Below are 21638 nucleotides of genomic sequence, written 5' to 3' on the forward strand. Positions count from 1 at the left end.
CCGGAAAGTGCTGTTACCTCCTGCTTCTCCTTGAGTCGGGGAGGAGACCCCAGCTTCCCCCCAGGGACTTGAACAGCTTGTTTTTCCACAGAGAACCTGGCCTTTCAGGTGCTCTAATACTGAGGTATGACCTTGGCCAAGTCGCTCCTCCTTTCCCTGAAGGGGTACATTGTGCCTCTAACCTGCCCACTGTGCCCCAGTCAGAGATGGCACCTGGGGCAGCTGATGGACAGGTTTTTTTTTTGTCTCTGCAGCTGGATCCACCCGCTCATGTCAGTGAGCAGGCCCATGGCGATGTGAACAGGTACGCCAGGAAAGCCAGGTAGGATGCAGGGAACACCCTATATGTGGAAGAGACCTGGGCCGGGGACGCTGGCATTGACACCTGCCAGGCCATGAACCTTCAGGGCCCAGGGACAGCTACCACCCATGTCCTTGTGTTCCCTCGCTCCCTGGCATCCAGGTGTAGAGCAGTAGGTAGAAGCAGGGGTAGGTGACCGTATGAACCTCGGTGGTTTTGATGCCAAGGAGGTGCCCCTTGCAGAGCAGAAAGAACCTTCACGTTCACCCCCTACACTCTGCCAGCCCATCACTGCTTTCACCTCTTGTTTCAGCCTCGTGGCCTCACTCCAGGCCTCACCCTATTCTGACAGCCAGCCTTTATGCCAAGCCTGAGCAAAGCCAGGGCCCGTGGGGCCCCAGTACCTGAGGAGGAGCCCAGAACTTCTGGTGAGTCCCCCCAGGCCCCAGGACTTACTCCTCAAGGATCCCTGCCCCTAGCAGAGGCCTTGAGTAAGGACCCACCTCCACCCTCTCCCAGAAAAACAGGGGCCAAATCAAGGCAGTATCACGTGGTTTTTTTTGTTTTTTTGTGGTACGTGGGCCTCTCACTGTCGTGGCCTCTCCCATTGCGGAGCACAGGCTCCGGACGCGCAGGCTCAGCGGCCATGGCTCAAGGGCCCAGCCGGTCCGTGGCATGTGGGATCTTCCTGGACCGGGGCATGAACCTGTGTCCCCTGGATCGGCAGGCGGACTCTCAACCACTGGGCCACCAGGGAAGCCCTATCACGTGTTTTTTAGTTTCCATAGCTTGCCTGCCCCAGGGTGAGGGTAGGACCTCAGTTCACCTCCTCACAACCACCACGGGCTGCATGAGGGAAACCCCACTTCCCACAACCTGCCCCTTTTCCAGCCCTCAGCTCTCTCAATTAGAACGATGTTTTCTAAAGTGCATTCTGCAGCCTGAAGTGCTCAGGTTGGGGGAGAAACTTGTTTAGGAGATGCTGGACGCTTTGCTTCCTCCTTGGGAGTTTGCAGTGCATGTTAGCATCTTAAAGGCTCTGAGAAATCCTGCGGTTTGCAGAGCTGTTTAACTTGAGTGAACCTAGAGTTTCCCAAATTACTTGGCTACCCATTCTTTTCTTGGTTGTGACCATTAACGTCCAATGAACTAGCCTATCCTAGTCAGGCTTTGGGAAAAGTTATAGGAAGAAGTATGTGTGTGTTTCACTCCAGAGCTGTCCCCAAGGCGCCTGGAAAACCTGTTTGCCCAGGGCTGAAGAAACAGAGTCACATCTGAACCCCTAGAACTAGAAATGGATGAAGCCCACATCTGGGGGAATGAAGAAGGCAGTCTGGGATGACAGAGGAAACCTCAGTTCCTGTGAGTTGACTTTTCCTACGTGATGGTCCGGGGGGCTGGGGGACCCCAGGCATGGCCCATTGGCTCCTGTGATCTCAGTTTGCTCTCTGCTAAAGCTGGGTAAGAACCTGCTTTGAGGATCTTCTGCAAATCAAGGAGAGAGGTGTGTATGAAAGCATTTAATTAAAATGCTTATAACAGGGGTGGGATTGTTATTGGTTCCAGATGACCCAACACTTCCTGAGAAGAATCTTGAATCCACAGTCAGGATTGGACAGGCCTGCTGGGGTTAGTTATTTGAGCCACCCCTTTGCACTGACGGGAAGGCTGAGGGCCAGGATCCGTGGGCCTGGGGTCAGGGGTGGTAGAAGGAATTAAGTGGAGAGCAGGAATGAAAGAGAGCACTGGTAAGGGTGGGGGGCAGTCAGAGCAAGGAGGAGAAAGACCAAGTCTCAGACGTGACCTCCCAGAGCCTGGGGAGGAAGAAAAAGTATGATAAGGTGAAACCTGGATGACAGGTGAGGCCCTAGTCCTGGCTCTGCGGGTCCCACTCCCCGCCTTGGTTTCCTCATCAGTACAGGGATGAGGTACCAGCTCTGGCTGTCGAGGGTACTTAGATCCACTAGGTGGCCCCCGTGTCCTGATGGCACTGAGGCCGAGGGACCGGGAGTGCAGGGCAGTGAGCCTTGCCCGGTCCAGGAGCAGCAGCTCTGCCGGTAACCCCTAGACTGACCGGATTCTGGGCCTGGGACCGGTGCCATGCCCGATTCACTGCCCAGTCGGCAGGGCCTCCAGTGCCCCCCTCCCAGCCACTCACCCGCCCCAGTTTGATTCACAGCATGTGGCCCCTGTCCTCCCCTGCCCCCCAGCCCCTAGTCTAAACTTCAGACAAGCCTAGAATGGGACACTAGGGCCTTCTGTTCAGTTCCCCCAACCGGTTCTGCGGCTGAGAAAAGACCGGGGTGGGAGTGGGGCTTGGGGGGATGGCTGCGGGAAGTGAGGACCAGTGGGTTGTCTCCTCTTGGTCAGATGACCAATATGGCATGGCTGCCCCTGGGGAAAGCCTCAGAACCCCCCGATCTGAACAGACAGAAGGGGAGGGAGGAAAGGGCTCTTCTTCCTTGTCCGCTGCGCCAACTTGAGGGGCCTCCGAAGCCCCGAGGGTGAGTGTACGTGGCCCAAGCCCCCAGGGCTGACTGGCTGCACATCCTGGCTCCCCATCTCACTCTCACCCTTGTCCCCTCCTAGGGACAAGAGGCCCCTGCTGTTTTCTCTGCCAAGTCCTCGAGAGAAAGCTGTGACCACAGCATCCCGGCGGTCCAGGCGCTATGTGGCGAGGTAGGAGACCTCAGTGGGGGTGAGAGAGGCCAGCGGGAAGGCGGGGGAGGCGTCGGCCCCGAGGACCCGGTACAGCAGCTGCTCCTTCTCCTGCTGGAGCTGCCGGCGCAACTGCGACTCCTTCTCCAGGGCCTCTCGGGCGAGAAGCAGGTCCTCAGAGAGCTGCCTGTGGACACAGACAGAGCCCAGGGTTGCCTGCGGGGAACTGCCCCTCGGGGTCTCCATCAACTGCAGCGACCAGCCCACTTCTCCAGGAAGCCTTCCCCGGGGTCCCACCGCCCCGTCTGCCTGTCCCAAAAGGCAACTCTGTTTGTCTCCATCCTGGCTAAGTGGGCTCCACGGGAAAGCCCAATCCAGGAAGAAGGAAAGGAAGCTTAGGGTTCAAGAGGCCCAATGAATGAATGAATCGGTTGTAAGGGATCCGTAAATGAGAACTAAGATCATGTGTCGGATGTAATTTGTTGGTCTGTTGAAAAAAAAGCTGTTGACCAAGGAGTGTGGCCCTCAGCCACCGCCCCCCCACAAGCCCCACTCCCACCCCGGCCTTTTCTCAGCCTCTGAACCAGTTGGGGGAACTGAACAGACAGCCCTAGTATCCCATTCTAGGCTTGTCTAAAGTTTAGCAGACAGCTCTGGGTTCAGATCTGCTCCACCACTGAGACGTGTAACTCTGGACAAGGTATTCAGTCTTGGTGAATTTGTAAAATGGGAATGATAACGGGACTGGCTGTTAGAGTAATTACGAGGATTCGATGAGATAATATGTAGTCAACAAATTACATCTGACATGTGATCTTAGTTCTTATTTACGGATCCCTTACAACCGATTCATTCATTCATTGGGCCTCTTGAACCCTACGCTTCCTGTTCCTTCTTCCTGGATTGGGCTTTCCCATGAAGCCCACTTAGCCAGGATGGAGACAAACAGATATTAATCAGCCCTGTGACTTCTGTTTCCGGGCAGAGCCGGTCCCTTGGGATTTCCCTTTGCTGACCCCCCAAGCAAAGAGGAGCCGCCTTCCCCAGACAGGCCTGGGCCCACGTCAATCCATTCCCAGGGCCTCTTGGAGACTCTCCCAACTGGAAGGTCACAAAAAAAGCGGTGGGGATGGGAGGAGGGGGGTGGGAGCAGCTACCTGGACACAGCCATCTGGTTGCGGCCTCGGGCATGGAGGTCCTCGTTCTCCTGCTGCAGGGTGGTGATTTTCTCCTCCAACAGCAGGTTTTTTTCTTTCTGTGACAAATAAGAGCGAGCTCAGAAAGCCACCAACCTCGCTCGACACAATGTGTGCTGTCACCTCCCTCTTATCTGTGCTCACTGAAAACACTGATTTACTTGAGACCAAATGTCACATTTCGTGAAGCAACAAGATTACTTGGAACAATACAGCTAAGGCATGAACACAGGACTGCCAGCTTTTCGCTTTGCCAGATGAGTATTAAAAAAAGAAGAGCGCCACTACTATTTAAAATCTCCATCAGTTCACAGGAGTCTTTTGGTTCTCCAAAAGTCGGAAGTATCTAATGTATAAAAATGTAAGTGTATCTGTTATGCTATTCCACAGAAATGGTTGAAAAAAATTTATAGGGAAGCTCTGAGGTGGTCTGATTTAAAATTTAGGTTGTGCACCACACAAGAGGACAGGGAACTTCTTCCAGGACAACGTAACATAATCCGTTTGGATTCAACCCTAGGTTCCCAAGGCCTCCCTTCTCCTGGAGACAAAGCCACCTGTGTCCCCAATGCCCACCACTGCCCAGGCCTGTCCTTGCTGACTCTGGCTTTCCAAATCTGTCTGACTTTTTTTTTTTTTCAGCCTTGACTTCTTCCTCAGCCCCTGCCCGACCTGTGACATCTGCCAGCCCCTCCTGATTAGCCCGGCTACCTGCCCAGCGTCACCCAAGTGACAGCAACATGAGCAGTCAAGAAATGTATAGGACCCGGATGACAAGGAGTCACTGTTGGACCCAGACCAGCCTCAGCGGCTCAAGGGCCGGCACAGGTGGCAGGTCACAGCTGGTATGGACCAGGCTGGGCCCTCCTCAAAGTGCCTTCCCTCTGCACACCTGACAGAGGAAGTGCCCAGAAAGTAGAAGCATGAGCTGCCCCCGCTACCATCCCCCACCAGCCGCTGCCAGCCACGGACCACTGTCTCCATGAGGATGAGCCGCTTGTCTAGCTCGTGGATTCGCTCGTTCTTCATCTCGATGACAAAGTGTAAGCTCTCCAGCTCCTGCTCCCAGAACTGGCTGGGGCTCCCGTACTCCTAGACAGGAGCACAGAGCGATCTCAGCAGACCATCCGGCAGAGGGGGCAGCGGGGCACGGGCGACCTCCCTCCTCCCCACTCTGCCCCCAGCTCTGACTTTCACAAGTCACCTCCCTCTCTTGGCCCATGGAAAGTGCTTAATGTGCTTTATCTTACTCTATTCAATAGTGCATGTTGTGCTCACACCATCACAGATGGGGAAACCGTGGTTCACAGAGGTCAAGTCGCTTGTGCTAAGTGGTAGGTTTGCTCTTTGCGCCTAGTTCTGAGTCCAGAGCCTGAGCTCTTGACCATCCTATATGCCTCTCTCTGAACCTTACCTTCCCCCTCAGTGACACGGGGACACCGTTTCTTCCAGACCCTTGTGAAGGTAAGAGTGTCAGGTCTGAGCCCTGTCCTTGAAGAGGGACTGGCCTTTCCTGTTGCCCAGACCTGGACCTCCCTGGAGATGGAAGAAGGAGAAGCTGCGGGTGAACTGCTGCCTACCTGGATGTGCTTCTTGTAGTCCTGGCTTAGGATGGACTCCTCTACCCTCTTCACCTTGGCCTGGAAGGCCTCCAGCTGTGCGGTCAGTCTGTCCGTGGTCTCCTGGAGAAGGGAGGTGATGAACCCCTGGCCCATAAGGCTGGAGGTGGACTTCTCCACCCCACAGAGAGGGGTCAGTATTGGGTTCTTCAGTCTGTTGTTGCTCTGCCCAACAGTGCAGGCTCTAGCTACTTCAACCACTGCTCGAAACACACAGCCCCACCTCTCCATACCCTTGGGGACGATGTCAGGGCATTCAAGGCCGGTGGTAGTCTGGCATTCAAAATACATGCAAACCGGGCTCAGTGTCCTTGCCCTTTCTCTTCTCTCACTGCTTCCTCTACACGCTTCTCCTGCAGCCAACGTCACATCACTCTTCCAGCTGCCAGGTGCATTCCTGTCTCCATACTGCTCCCCTGCCAAGGATTTCTTCCCCCCGAACCTTGCCCATTGCCTTTAGGACAGTGCACCCCCTTACTATGGCTCACAGACTCCCACCGTCTGCTCCTTGCCTCCCTCTCTGGCCTCAGCTGTCTCCCACTTACACTCTATACCCAGTCATCTTGGACTTGTTTCAGTTCCACAGGTACTCTATATTTTTTCCCTTTCCTCATGGCTTTAAACACTTTTTATTTTATTTTTCCTACCTAAGGCACTCTTCCTACCCTTCTTCATCTGAAAAATTCTAACCCACCCTCAGACTCCCGCTTAGATCTCAATCCCTCTTGGAAGTCCCTGACCAGCCAGATTGGCTCGGACACCTCCTCTCCTGCTTCCACAGGTCCCTGTGCATCCACCCATCGCTCTAATCACACTGTGGCCCCAGGCCCATGAAGTCTCCAAGATGCTCCCAGCGGTCCTTGAAAAACAGGCCAACCCTCATCTCAGACCAAGTCCTCCTGAGCTAACATAATAGTGTGGTGGCCACATCACAGAAACTGACATGGCCCAACCCGTCTCACCTGCAGGGCTGCCTTGGCCTCCTGGAAGGAGCGGGTAAGGGCTTCTTTATCCTGCTCATGGGAGGCCTGGAGGACTGGAGGGAAAGGAGACCACTGTGAGCTCAGATCCCTGACACTTCACCCTAAAGCTGTCCGGCAGGCCCCATGAGCTTCAGAGAGCCCAGGTGACCCCCTGGGATCATGGGGACCAGGAGTCTGAGAATGCTTTTATTCCTCCTCCTATCTCATGGGCTTGGGGCTGTACCAGAACTATAGTAGATATTTAATAGAAGCTCATGGAAGGGGAAACAAATGAGATCCTGGGAAGAACTGTGAACCCTACCAGATTGTGGGTGCCACCCACACCTGGCTGAGGGGAAGATCCAAAGGTCTGCGGCAGGCTGTTAATCTCAGGCCACAGCGTGCTGTGGAAAATGCACAGGGCCAATGTTCTATAAGTTGGGTTAGCCAAATCAAAAAATCATTGACTCATTAGTTGTCAAACTGTGGCACAAAACTACAGTAAGTACATTAGATTTGGGGCCAGGAAATCTACCTGGTCCTAATTCTGCTTCTCTAAAACTGGAGGAGATCACTTGAAATACCTAAAACTCCTGTTGACTCAGTTGTGAAATGGGTCAAAAGAAGCCTGGCCTAGTTGTCTCTAAGGGGTGAGAAAAGGACATGCAAGGGCTCTCCAGGCTGGGCAGTGCTGTGCAGAGCTGGACTTATCACTCTCCAAATTCACAGAGTTTACTTTTCATCCTGCCTCCTCTACAAAGTTCCTTTTGGAAAATTCCAACCTTCTCTTGGCTGAAAGAAGATAAGAGGGAAATGACTAGTCACTGGGTGGGATGGGAAATAGGACAGACAACAGGAAAGTGTAGTACAGCCAAAGGCCCAGGTATATAAGGGGCCTGTGTCACAGTGGGCAGTGACACAAGGAAAAGAATGTTCAGTAACATAAATGTGATCGAGCTGTCAAAAATGGATAAGATCAGCTATATAAAAACCACAGGCTTAATTTTTATAAATTATGGGCTTAATTAATTGGCCTATCAAGACAGGTTTGTTTCCAGGTAAGATGGAGGAAGCACACTCCATGCAGTCTACTGAATTTAGCTATAAAACCAGGACAGAATGAATGCAACAACTATTTTCAGACTCTGAAAGGTAAATGGTAGCAGGCAGACTGGGCAAGAAGATCAGAATTCAAAGTACCACTCAACCAGTACATTTAATTTAAACAAGACCCAGAATCTGATGTATTCAAACATCCAATATATCCAGAATGCAATACAAAATTGCTCAGCTTGCACTTCTCAATACTCAGCATACAAAGAAGTGGGAAAATCTCAATCCTCCTGAGAAAAGACATTCAACAGATGCCAACAGTGAGGTGCCACAGATGTTGGAATTATTAAGGGACTTTAAGGAAGCCACTATACAAATGCTCTGAAATAAGGGTGAACACTCTTCGAAAGGATGGAAAACTAGAAAGTGTAACCAAACATTAAAACTAGGAGGGGGCTTCCCTGGTGGTGCAGTGGTTGAGAGTCTGCCTGCTAATGCAGGGGACACGGGTTTGAGCCCTGGTCTGGGAGGATCCCACATGCCGTGGAGCAACTAGGCCCATGAGCCACAACTACTGAGCCTGCGCGTCTGGAGCCTGTGCTCCGCAACAAGAGAGGCCGCCATAGTGAGAGGCCCGCGCACCGCGATGAAGAGTGGCCCCCGCTTGTCACAACTAGAGAAAGCCCTCGCACAGAAACGAAGACCCAACACAGCCAAAAATTAATTAATTAATTAATAAACTCCTACCCCCAACATCTTCTTAAAAAAAAAAAAGGAGGGAATTTTACAACAAAAAAATGAAGTAAAAAACTCACTTGGTGGGCTCAATAGAAGAACAGAAATGACATAAAAAAGAGCTAGTGAACTTTTGAAGATCAATAGAAATTACCCAATCTGAAAGAAAGTGAAAAGATATTGGAAAAAAATGGACAGAGCCTCAGGAACCCAAAAGATAATCCCAGGATATCTGACATTTGAGTCAAAGACTCAGAAAGGATGCAGCGCAGAAAAACTATAGGAAGGAATGGTTGAATGCTTCCCAAATTTGGCAAAACATAATCCTACAGATTAAAGATGCTCACTGAACATCAAAGTAAACCCAACGAAATCCACACTCAGACGTATCATTTTTAAAAACGAATAACAGCCATAAAAAGCAACGAAATTGAGTTATTTGTAGCAAGGTGGATGGACCTAGAGACTCATACAGAGTGAAGTAAGTCAAAGAGAAAAACAAATACCGTATGCTAACACATATATATGGAATCTAAAAAAAAAAGGTTCTGAAGAACCTAGGGGCAGGACAGGAATAAAGACGCAGATGTAGAGAATGGACTTGAGGAGGGGGAAGGGGAAGGTGGGACAAAGTGAGAGAGTGGCATGGACTTATATATACTACCAAATGTAAAATAGATAGCTAATGGGAAACAGCTGCATAGCACAGGGAGCTCAGCTTAGTACTTTGTGTCCACCTAGAGGGGTGGAATAGGGAGGGTGGGAGGGAGATGCAAGAGGGAGGGGATATGGGGATATATGTATATGTATAGCTGATTCACTTTGTTAAAAAGCAGAAACTAACACACCATTGTAAAGCAATTATACTCCAATAAAGGTGTTAAAAAAACTAATAAAAAATCTGTAACAGAATCAAAGAAAAATGGTGCATTACATAGAAGAAGTAAGTTTGAATGAGTTGTGGATTTCTCATTAGAAAGCTTAGAGACTAGAAGGCATAAGAACATTTTAAAACTGCTGAAATAAAAGAACTGTAAATCAAGAATCCTATCTTCAATAAAAATATCCTTCAGGAAAGAAGGTGAAATAAAGACATTCTAGATGAAGAAACACTAAAAATTCATCACCAATGGACCTGCTCTAAAAGAACTGCTCAAGGAAATTCTTTAAATAGAAGGCAAATGGTACCAGAGGGCAACTTGAAACTTCAGGAATTTAGGAAGAACAACAGAACTGGTAAACACCTGGGTAAATGTAATAGACTATTCTTTTTCCTTTGAGCTCTTTAAAATATGATGGGTAAAAGCAAAAATTATAACATTGTCTGACGGGGTATTCAGTGTATGCAGATGTAATACATAAGACTAAGTACAACAAAAAGGAGAGATGATAGACCTATATGATGATAAGGTTTGTACATTCCACTTGAACTGGTAAGATATTAATTCTAAGTAGACTGTTACACATATTGTAATTCTTAGTGCAATCACTAATACATACATACACATACACACACACACATATATACATACACAAAGAGATACAGTAAAAGAGAATAGGGGGGCTTCCCTGGCGGCAAAGTGGTTGAGAATCTGCCTGCTAATGCAGGGGACATGGGTTCAAGCCCTGGTCTGGGAGGATCCCACATGCCACGGAGCCACTAGGCCCGTGAGCCACAACTACTGAGCCTGCCTGGAGCCTGTGCTCCGCAACAAGAGAGGCCGCGATAGTGAGTGGCCCCGCTTGCCACAACTACAGAAAGCCCTCGCACAGAAACGAAGACCCAACACAGCAAAAATTAATTAATTAATTAATAAACTCCTACCCCCAACATCTAAAAAAAAAAAAAAGAGAGAATAGGTAAGTTAAAAAGGAATACTAAAAAATGTTCAGATACTCCAGAAGAAAGCAGGGAAGGGAAAATAGAGGATAAAAAACAGAACAAACAGAAGACAAACACCAAAACAACATCCATATCAATAACAACATTAAACTGCCTAAACACTCCAAATAAAAGAAACCCCAACTATGTGCTATTGACATGATATAACACCTATTTTTTTGTTTGTTTTTGGCCGTGCCGTGAGGCTCACAGGATCTTAGTTCCCCGACCAGGGATCGAACCCATGCCCTCAGCAGTGAAAGCACAGAGTTGTAACCACTGGACCACCAGGGTCCCTACAAAAACCTACGTTAAATGTCATAGGTGGGTTAAAAGTAAGAGTGGAAAAGAAACATTTAAAAATAAGGAAGATTCTCGGGTCTTCCCTGGTGGTGCAGTGGTTAAGAATCCACCTCCCACTGCAGGGGATGCAGGTTCGATCCCTGGTCAGGGAACTAGATCTCACATGCATGCCGCAACTAAGGAGCCTGCGAGCTACAACTAAGGAGCTGGTGAGCCGCAACTAAAGAGCCCTCCTGCTGCGACTAAGACCTGGCACAACAAAAAAATAAGTAAATTAAATTTAAAAAAAAAAGAATAAGGTAGATTCTCAGGGATGAAGACGTACACTACATCATGATAAAGGGGTCCATTCTCCAGGAAGACATAACAAACCTTAAATATTTATACATGAACAGTCATTCTTCAAATTACATGAAGCAAAAACTGACAGAACTGAAAGGAGAAACAAATACACAATTACAGTTGAAGATGTCAACACTCCTCAGTATTCGATAGAAAAGGTAGACAGAGAGTAAAAATATAAACTGAACAATACTGTCAGTGACTTGTTTTAATTGATTCATTTATAAAATACTCAATACACATTCTTTCCAAGTGCACATGAAACTTTCACAAGATAGACCATATCCTGAATCATAAAACAAGCTGAAAAATATTATAAAAGAAATGAAATACAAACTGTGTTCTCTGACCATAATGGAATCAAACTGGAAACCAGTAACAAAAAGAGAACTGGAAAATGTCCAAACACTTGGAAGGAAATACACTTCTAAATATTCAGTGAGCCAAAGAGGAAGTCTCAAGGTAATCTCCCCTGAATATATTTTGAACTGAACAAAAATAAAAATATAAAACATCAATTTGTAGGATGCAGATAATGCAGTGCTGAGGGGGAAATTTATAGCACCAAGTGCTTATGTTAGAAAAGGAGATAGGTCTCAAATCAATAAACTTCTAGTTTAAGAAACTAGAAAAAAAAAAGAGCTAACTAGATACAAAGCAAGCAAGCAGGAGGAAGGAAATAAAAAGAGAAGTCAGTGAGATTGAAAATAGAAAAATAGGAAAAAGAAATCAATGAAACCGAAAGCTGATTTTTGGAAAGGATTAATAAAATCGATAAACCTCAAGCAAGACTGACAGAGAAAAAAAATTAAATGCACAGATTACCAATTACAGAAACTTAAGAGGGGATAGCATTATAGATACAGAAGATATTTAAAACAATACTAAGGGACCACTATGAACAATTCCTATGCACATAAACTTGACAACTTAGATAAAGAGTACCAATTACTGAAAAACTACAAACTTGCAAAACTCATCCAAGAAAAAATACATAACCTGGACATTCCTCTAACTATTGAAGTTAAATCTGTACTTAAATACTTTCTGGAAAGGAAATGTCCAAGCCCATCTTTTCTTGTGTTTATTTGCTGTCTGTATATCCTCTTTGGTCAAGTATCTGTTTAAATCTTTAGGTTTCTCTGACAAATTCTACTGAATATTTAAAAATGATATAGGACCAACTCTATACAATCTCTTTTAGAGATAGAAGAGGAAGGAGCATTTCCCAACTCATTCCATGAGGCAAGCTTTACCCTGATACTAAAACCAGACACATGGTACAAGAAAAAAACTACAGACCAGTAGCCCTTATGAACATAGAAACAAACATCTTCAGTAAAATATTAGCAAATCAAATTCAGCAATATATAAAAAGACCAAGTGGGGTTTTGTAACACAAGTCCAAAATTTGAAAACTCAAATCAATGCAATCTACCATGTTGACAGTATAAAGAAAAATCACATGATTATATGGATCATAGATCTAAATGTAAAACTTAAAACCATATATCTTTTGGGAGAAAACATAGAAGATCTTTGTTACCTAGAGTTCAGCAAAGAGTTCTTAGATATGACACCAAAAGCATAACTGATAAAAGAAAAAATAACTTTGGAATTTATCAAAGTTAAAGCTTTGCTTTGTGAAAGTCATTAAGAGAATGAAAAAGAAAACAAAACAAAACAAAACCAAAACACCCACACAGACTAGGAGAAAATATTTGCAAATACAGAGGACTTGTAACCAAAATATATAAATATCTCTCAAAACTCTACAGTAAGAACAAACAAGCTACTTAAAATGGGCAAAGGATTTGAACAGGCATTTTACCAAAGAGGTTATACAGACAGCAAATAAACACAAGAAGAGATGTTCTACATGATTAGTCATTACTGAAATGCAAATTACACCCACAGTGAGTCATCATGCTTATTTATTAGAACAGCAAAAAATAAAAAGTATTGACAAGTGTTGGTGAAAAGGAACAGTGGAACTCATCCGTCGCTGATGGGAATGTAAAATGATGGTCCCTTAGGAAAGCAGTTTAGTCATTTGTCATAAAGCTGAACATATATTTATCATATCCATTCCACTCCTAGGTGTTTACGCAAGAAACTAAAGAACACACAGAGACATGTACACAAATGTTTATGAAATTAGAACACTCCCTAACAGCATACACAAAAATAAACTCAAAATGAATTAAAGACCTAAATGTAAGGCCAGACACTATCAAACTCTTAGAGGAAAGCGTAGGCAGAACATTCTATGACATAAATCACAGCAAGATCCTTTTTGACCCACTTCCTAGAGAAATGGAAATAAAAACAAAAATAAACAAATGGAACCTAATGAAACTTCAAAGCTTTTGCACAGCAAAGGAAACCATAAACAAAACCAAAAGGCAACCCTCAGAATAGGAGAAAATATTTGCAAATGAAGCAACTGACAAAGGATTAATCTCCAAGATTTACAAGCAGCTCATGCAGCTCAATAACAAAAAAACAAACAACCCAATCCAAAAATGGGCAGAAGACCTAAACAGACATTTCTCCAAAGAAGATATACAGATTGCCAACAAACACATGAAAGAATGCTCAACATCATTAATCATTAGAGAAATGCAAATCAAAACTACAGTGAGGTATCAACTCACACCGGTCAGAATGGCCATCATCAAAAAATCTAGAAACAATAAATGCTGGAGAGGGTGTGAAGAAAAGGGAACCCTCTTGCACTGTTGGTGGGAATGTAAATTGATAAAGCCACTGTGAGAACAGTATGGAGGTTCCTTAAAAAACTAAAAATAGAACTACCATACGACCCAGCAATCCCACTACTGGTCATATACCCTGAGAAAACCATAATTCAAAGAGAGTCATGTACCAAAATGTTCATTGCAGCTCTATTTACAATAGCCCGGAGATGGAAACAACCTAAGTGTCCATCATCAGATGAATGGGTAAAGAAGATGTGGCACATATATACAATGGAATATTACTCAGCCATAAAAGGAAACAATATGAGATATTTGTAGTGAGGTGGATGGACCTAGAGTCTGTCATACAGAGTGAAGTAAGTCAGAGAAAAACAAATACCGTATGCCAACACATATATATGGAATCTAAGAAAAAAAAAAAGGTCATGAAGAACCTAGGGGTAAGACGGGAACAAAGACACAGATCTACTAGAGAATGGACTTGAGGATATGGGGAGGGGGAAGGGTAAGCTGTGACAAAGTGAGAGAGTGGCATGGACATATATACGCTACCAAACGTAAAATAGATAGCTAGTGGGAAGCAGCCACATAGCACAGGGAGATCAGCTCCGTGGTTTGTGACCACCTAGAGGGGTGGGAGGGAGACGCAAGAGGGAAGAGATATGGGAACATATGTATATGTATAACTGATTCACTTTGTTATAAAGCAGAAACTAACACACCATTGTAAAGCAATTATACTCCAATAAAGATGTTAAAAAAAACACAAAACTCTACAGTAAGAACAAACAAGTTAATTAAAATGGGCAAAGGATTTGAACAGACATTTTACCAAAGAAGTTATACAGACAGCAAATAAACACAAGAAGAGATGTTCTACATGATTAGTCATTACTGAAATGCAAATTACACCCACAGTGAGTCATCACTGCTTATTTATTAGAACAGCAAAAAATAAAAAGTATTGACAAGTGTTGGTGAAAAGGAACAGTGGAACTCATCCGTCGCTGATGGGAATGTAAAATGATGGTCCCTTAGGAAAGCAGTTTAGTCATTTGTCATAAAGCTGAACATACATTTATCATATCCATTCCACTCCTAGGTGTTTACCCAAGAAACTTAAGAACACACAGAGACCTGTACACGAATGTTTAGAAGAGCTCTATTCATAATTGCCTCAAGTTGGAAACGACCTGTCCCCCCAGGGACAAGGGGATGAGTGAACACTAGATCACAACTCAGCCATGATAAAGAAGGTACTATTGACACACCCAGCCACTTGGATGACTCTCAAAGGCATCATGATGAGGGAAAGAAGACAATGTTAAAAATTATATTGTATTATTTTGTTTCTCTAACAGCCTCAAAAAGACAAAACCATAGTGGTGGAGAACAGATCAGCGGTTGTCAGGGGTTGGGGTGGGAGAAGATGTGAATACAAATGGGCAGCCTGAGAGAGTGTTTTGGGGGTGATGGAACTGTTCTATATTGGATTATGGTGATGGTTGTACGAATCTACACATGTGTTAAAGTTTATGAAACTGTATATCAGAAAGTCAATTTTAATGTATAATAATTAAAAAATAAAAACAAAAATAGAAAATAAAAGACAACGAGGTTATCAAATGTGAATAACCACCACTAGCCTCTCCCAGTTATACTTCCCCCATGCTGTGCTTTTAGTCATTCATTTAATACACACTTAGGCAGCACCTAATTGGTGCCAAGCAATTCAAAAGTAACTATGAAAGAATTCTGACTGATGGGAAGAACTCGAGACAGGCAGTCCCTTCCCCTCTGGGGTTGTTACAGTAGGAAAATTTTCTTATCAATATATTTACAATGCTAAAATTAATATCAAAGCAATGCTCTGCTTGGAGAAGAAAGTTCTTTTCCCATAATAGCCTTGAGAGGGAGGGAAGGAAGATTTTAGAGATACACATACTGAAAGGAGATTCAAGGTAGGTTTTAGAGATACAGAAAGTGAACTAAGGTCCAGTGACAGACCCAGTTTCACGGGGTGTATTAGTATTAAAGTGCAACCCTTCAAATTCCCAGGGCAAGGGCTTCAATTCTATTTCAAAATTGCGCTAATGTTGCAATATGTTTCAAGATTCTTAAAATTGTTCAGACCTCTGTTCTAGTTATTCCATTTCTGGAAATCTAAGGATATAATGTAAAATGTGGGCACATCTTTACGCAAAACACGTTTAGTGCAGTGTTACTTACAATAGTTAAAAATCTATATGTCTAGACTCACAGGAAATAAGGAAAACCATGTATGCAGTGGTCTAGATTTTACATTTTAGTAGCAGAAGAATTACTTGGAAACATGTTTGATACAATGTTAAATAAAAAGAACAAGATATAAAATTTTACATATAAAATAATCTTAACTGTGTTTTTAAAAAGATAAATAACTCTGGGGGAAAGTCATACAAATACTGATGATTAAAGAAAAACTGGCTTAACATTTTCAAGGTCAATTTCAATAGCATCAAAAATCTAGATAGGGCTTCCCTGGTGGCACAGTGGTTGAGAGTCCGCCTGCCGATGCAGGGGACACGGGTTTGGGCCCCGGTCCAGGAAGATCCCACATGCCGCGGAGCGGCTGGGCCCGTGAGCCATGGCTGCTGAGCCTGCGCGTCCAGAGCCTGTGCTCCGCAACGGCAGAGGCCACAACAGTGAGAGGCCCGCGTACAGCAAAAAAAAAAAAAAAAAAAATCTAGATAACCTTCCCCAAAGAAGCTATACAAATGGCCAACATGCACATGAAAAGATGCTCAGAAAAATTAGTCATTAGGGAAATGCAAATCAAAACCATGATGAGATACCACTTTGCACTCACTAGGATGGCAATAATAATAATAGCAACAACAGTGGAAACTAACAAGTGTTGGCAAGGATGTGGTGCAATTGGAACCCTTGTGCAATGATGTTGGAACTGAAAAGTGGTGCAGCCACTGTGGAAAACAGTTTGGTGGTTTCTCAAAAAGTTAAGCATAGAATTACCATGGGACCCAGCAGTTCTACTCCTAAGCGTACACCCAGGGGAACTGAAAGCAGGTGTTCAAGCAGGTGCTTGTCCTGGTGGCACTGGTTCATAGCCCAGGCATCCATCAGCTGATGAATGGATAAGAGAGTGTGGGGTGCCCAGGCAATGGGATATTATTCAGCCACAAGAAGGAATGGAATAATTTTAAAAATGGGGGGAGAAAAAGGAATGGAGTGCAAATGCACACTGCGGCATGGATGAGCCTTGGAAGTGTTATGCTGGGTGAAGGAAGCCAGATGCAGGGGTTGTATGATTCCATTTACACGAGTGTCCGCAGTGGCACAGCCATGAGACTCAGAGCAGAGTGATAGTTGCTGGGGGGTTGGAAGGGGGAGGGTGGGGTTTGGGAGTGACTGCTTAGTGGGTATGGGGTTTGCCTTTAGGATGAGAGAGTTCTGGAAGTGGACAGTGGTGATGGTTGCAGGGCACTGTGAATGGAGTAAATGTCACTAATGGTAAATCTTAGGTGTATTTTACCAAACTAAAAGATATATGTACATAAACTTTGCCATACCAGCCCTACTAGGATGTTATTCTAATGATAAAATCATGAGTGTGGCAAAGATTTTACAAAATGAGGTTCACCGTGTAAGAATCACTGCTATTATAAACAATGGCAAAAGTTTGAAACTGCCGAAATGCCTAACCAGAGGGGCTCAGTTAAATGAGCAAAGGTACACACCGGAATGCTACGTAGTTACTAAAACTGTGCTACAGGAGTTTAATGACAAGATGTTAATACAGTTCAAAGTGAAAAAATCCATTTATCTCCTCCCCCCAAAGTGTGTGTGTGCGCACAGATATATATTCTAGGTAAATACACACAAAGGAAGTAAAAGGGATCTATATCAAAGGGGTAGCAGTGATTAGTTCTGGGTGGAATTACACACAATTTTAATTTTCTCAGTAATAAAAATATACTAATAAATACTTGCTAAGTATCTTGTGAACTATCAGGGACTGTTCTAGATTCCTTCATCTACCTATCTATCTATCTATCTATCTATCTAACTAACTATAAATTAAATTGTTTGATTCTCATAAAGACCCTATGAACAAGGGTTAACTAACTTCTTCAAGGTTACACAGCTGGTAAATGGTGAAGCTGGGATTCACCAGCTCTGGGATTCACCAGAGACCATTTGCAGAGTCTGAGATCCAACCATTATGCTGTAAGATGTTTTTGTTTAATCCATACATTCTAAATTTTCTTTGATGAGCACATCACATGTAAAAGGAAAGAAAGTTCCTTGAAAAAAATAATCAACCTAACCATAAATTGTAAGAGCCGTCATCATCGTGGGGAAGGAAAACAGATATTTTTAAATTCTCCTATTTGTCAAGGTTTTCCAAATGTCCTGTAATGCATACAAATTGCTTTTAAAATGGAAAGGAAAAACACCTCTCAAAACAAAGGATGGGGTCAGATTTTACATGCCTGAAAGGACAAGTCGAAGGACGCTGCAAACTCCAGCCCTGAAGTGACCAACTGCTTATGGACCAGAGCTGGGAGGGAGGGGACAGTGGGAGTCCCGTGTGAACTCAGCTGGTGGAACAGGAGTCCGTTCCACACCCTCCCAAGTGCATCTTGTCCTTACCTCTCAGGGCCTCCGCGTGCTCTCCCTCCAGGACTCTTCGCTGTTCATTCAGTTTCTCTCCAAGCTCTAGTTCCCTCTCCTTCTCCACCTGGGGGCGGAGGGTCCAGAGCAGGATGAGATTGAGTAGGTTCAGGGCAGCCTCACTTATTCACTCACCGACACTGGAGCCCTTTGGAGGTTGGTGATCAGAGTCCTACCCGCTGATCGGAGTGATGGGAATGACATGTGCCCAGAGAGGGCACAAGGCCTCCAAGACACAGCAGGTGTGGCTGACTTTGCCCTCTTTAGGGCTTAGAAGGGGGTTCCCAGAGATTTACCAGGTGGAAGGGATTTTGGAATCTTCTAATCCTGATGCCACTGAGGGCAGGAAGACCTTTGTTATGTTAGTGTTTCCCCACCTTTTATTGCATAGAATGAATATAATGAATTATATGCCAGCAGTTACAAATATCTGTTCAACAGATAAAGGACTCTCTTCCCGGCAAAACAAGTAAGAGATACTCACACCAACAATAAGAACAAAAGATGGCCTCACTCTGGGATTTAACATGGTCAGCAGAGCAGGAGGAAAAGAGAGGGGCTGGGCCTTACCTTCTGTGCCCATTTCTTCTTGTCCTCTTCGTGTTGCTGGAGAATTCTGGTGAGAGCCTTCTGGTGCTGCCCAGCCTCCTCAGATGTACAGAGATGGACAGTTGTGGCTATAGGTGAGGGAGGAAAAAAACAATCACAGAGCAGAGGCTGGGACCAGGCCCAGCAGAGAGGGTGTAAGGGCTGGGGAGCCTGTCTCCTCCTCAAGAATGGTCTCAGCTCGGGGGTCAACCTCCAGAGGCAGCTCCTTAAATCTCCCTGGCTTTGGAGACCCTCCTTCATAAAGTGCAGAAGCCAGGGGTCTCATTTTGCCCCTGGGATCTATAGCAGAGCCGGTAACTCACGGGACACATTCAGCCCATAAAGGTGCTATTTGCTCTACCCCAGGGGTCCCCAACCGCCGGGATCTAATGCCCGATGATCGGAAACGGAGCTGATGTAATAATAATAGAAATAAAGTGCACAATAACAGTAATGCACTTGAGTCATCTCAAAACCATCCCCCCTGCCCCCGTCATGCCCCAGTCGTTGGAAAAATTGTCTTCCACGAAAACGGTCCCTGGTACCAAAAAGGTTGGGGATGCTGCTCTACCCAATATCTAAATTAAAAACAAATAGTGGCTGACGCTTAATAACTGGCAGATTCTACTTAATACGACAGATTTCCAACTTATCTTGAAGAAGCCAAAGAAGTGGCGGTGTGTGCCTTAGTGTCGAAGCAGGAGCTGGGCTGAGGGGCAGCTGCCTTCCCCTCCGTCCAGGATGTGGCTCTGCCCTTTGCTCACAGAGGACGCGTGTAAGGGCCACTTGGTCACACACGTTACCTGCTGGACCCTGTGTCTGAGTGTGTGACCCCTCACCTTCAGCATCCCCCGAAGCGGGGGGCAGAGAGGCTGCTGTGAACAGTGAGGAGACGCAAACAGGAAACCCCCAAACAGGCCTGGTGATGCCACTCTGAGTCCAACAGGCTCTGGGTCTCACCTAAGGCAGGGACCCACCCTCTCGGGGCTTCAATTAAATCAGGATAATGATAATACCTACCTCATGGGGCTACTGAGATCGTTAAGTCAGAAAACAATGGCGATAAAAATAACAACAGCAGGTAAACAATAAAGAGCGCTTACCATGCTCAGAAACACGCCCAGCTCTGTCCCAAGTATCTCACAGGTATTACTCACTGAATCCTCACAACCACCCAGAGTGGTGGGCACTGTGATTATCCCCATGTCACGGATGAGGGAACTGAGGGACAAAGAAATCATGCAACCTGCGCAAGATTACCCAGTTCACAATCGGGATAAAGGACTGTGAACCTACACGATGTGATTCCACAGCAGACATTCTGAACTACCACCTTGTTCTACCAGCTTATGCATAACAAGCAGTAATTGTACAACAGCCAACACGTGGAAGCAACCTAAGCGTCCATCAACACATGAATGGATAAAGTAGATGCAGTATATACGTGTAAAGGAGTATTACTCAGCCATAAAAAAGGATGAAATTCTGCCATTTGCAACAACATGGATGGACCTAGAGGGTATTATGCTTAGTGCACTAAGTCAGAGTAAGGCCAATACTGTATGTTACCACTTATATGTAGAATCTAAAAAATACAACAAATGAATGAATTTTAAAAAGCACTAAGTGTAGTGCCAGGCATTTGGAGGTGATCAATAAGTACTCTTCATTGTTCACTAAATGTTCTCTAAATATTCCTCGGTGCTCATGACAAGCATTGGAGGCTAATACTAGCATTGCTAGCATTATTATAAATATAGTAGTAATAGGGACTTCCCTGGTGGCACAGTGGTTAAGAATCCTCCTGCCAATGCAGGGGACACGGGTTCGATCCCTGGTCCGGGAAGATCCCACATGCCACGGAGCAACAAAGTCCGTGTGCGCCACAACTACTGAGCCTGTGCTCTAGAGCCTGCGAGCCACAACTACTGAGCCCACGTGCCACAACTACTGAAGCCTGCGCACCTAGAGCCCATGCTCTGAAACAAGAGAGGCCATTGCAATGAGAATCCAGCTCACTGCGACGAAGAGTAGCCCCTGCTCACTGCAACTAGAGAAAGCCCGTGAGCAGCAATGAAGACCCAACACAGCCATAAATAAATAAATAAATAAAAGGAAATGTAGTAGTAATATTACTACAGAACTTCATAGGCCAGGTTGGGTACAAGATATGACGAGAAATGTGAGGAAAGAGGCTGTGGTCAGTCCATCAGATAGGAAGTCTGAGCCCTGGGTCCTGGGCGGAGGCGGTGGTCATGATCAGCTCTCATAAATCATCTGGCTCGGGGTCCCAAACGTTGGTCAGCAGTACCAGACTGGCCCCAACTGGGGAGAAGCTTATTAAAAAGATTTATCATCCCTAACAATGCAGAGTCTTCAGCCCCGCTCCCAGAGATCCTTATTTAGTTGGCCTGTGGTGAGGCCCCAGAATCTGTACTTTTGAAAATCACCCACCCCAGGTAATTCTTATGTACATTCAGATTGGAGAACCTCTGAATTCTGACCCAGTTGCTTATCTGGTACTTGAACTTCATCTACAATATCCCTGACAGCCTCCAGGTGTTCATGAAACACTTTCAGAGATGGAGAGCTCATCCTAGTAGGA

At 45.4% G+C, this 21638-nt stretch overlaps 1 protein-coding gene across 2 annotated transcripts in view; it reads right to left on the bottom strand.

Moving 5' to 3' along the window:
• Positions 1 to 536: 536 nt before the first annotated feature.
• The window catches only part of CCDC69 (coiled-coil domain containing 69), a 70030-nt gene continuing 48928 nt past the window's right edge, over positions 537 to 21638 (bottom strand). For both annotated transcript variants that reach the window (XM_060296512.1, XM_030834044.2), the window contains exons 3-9: positions 19016 to 19122; positions 18425 to 18512; positions 6737 to 6810; positions 5736 to 5837; positions 5128 to 5247; positions 4117 to 4214; positions 537 to 3146 (exon numbers count right to left, since the gene is read on the bottom strand). In XM_060296512.1, the coding sequence (XP_060152495.1) occupies positions 2969 to 3146; positions 4117 to 4214; positions 5128 to 5247; positions 5736 to 5837; positions 6737 to 6810; positions 18425 to 18512; positions 19016 to 19122 (767 nt within the window). In that variant the 3' untranslated portion in view covers positions 537 to 2968. The remainder of the gene's footprint in view (positions 3147 to 4116; positions 4215 to 5127; positions 5248 to 5735; positions 5838 to 6736; positions 6811 to 18424; positions 18513 to 19015; positions 19123 to 21638) is intronic.

This window comes from Globicephala melas, chromosome 3, assembly GCF_963455315.2.
Source record: "Globicephala melas chromosome 3, mGloMel1.2, whole genome shotgun sequence".
NCBI classification, from domain to species: domain Eukaryota; kingdom Metazoa; phylum Chordata; class Mammalia; order Artiodactyla; family Delphinidae; genus Globicephala; species Globicephala melas.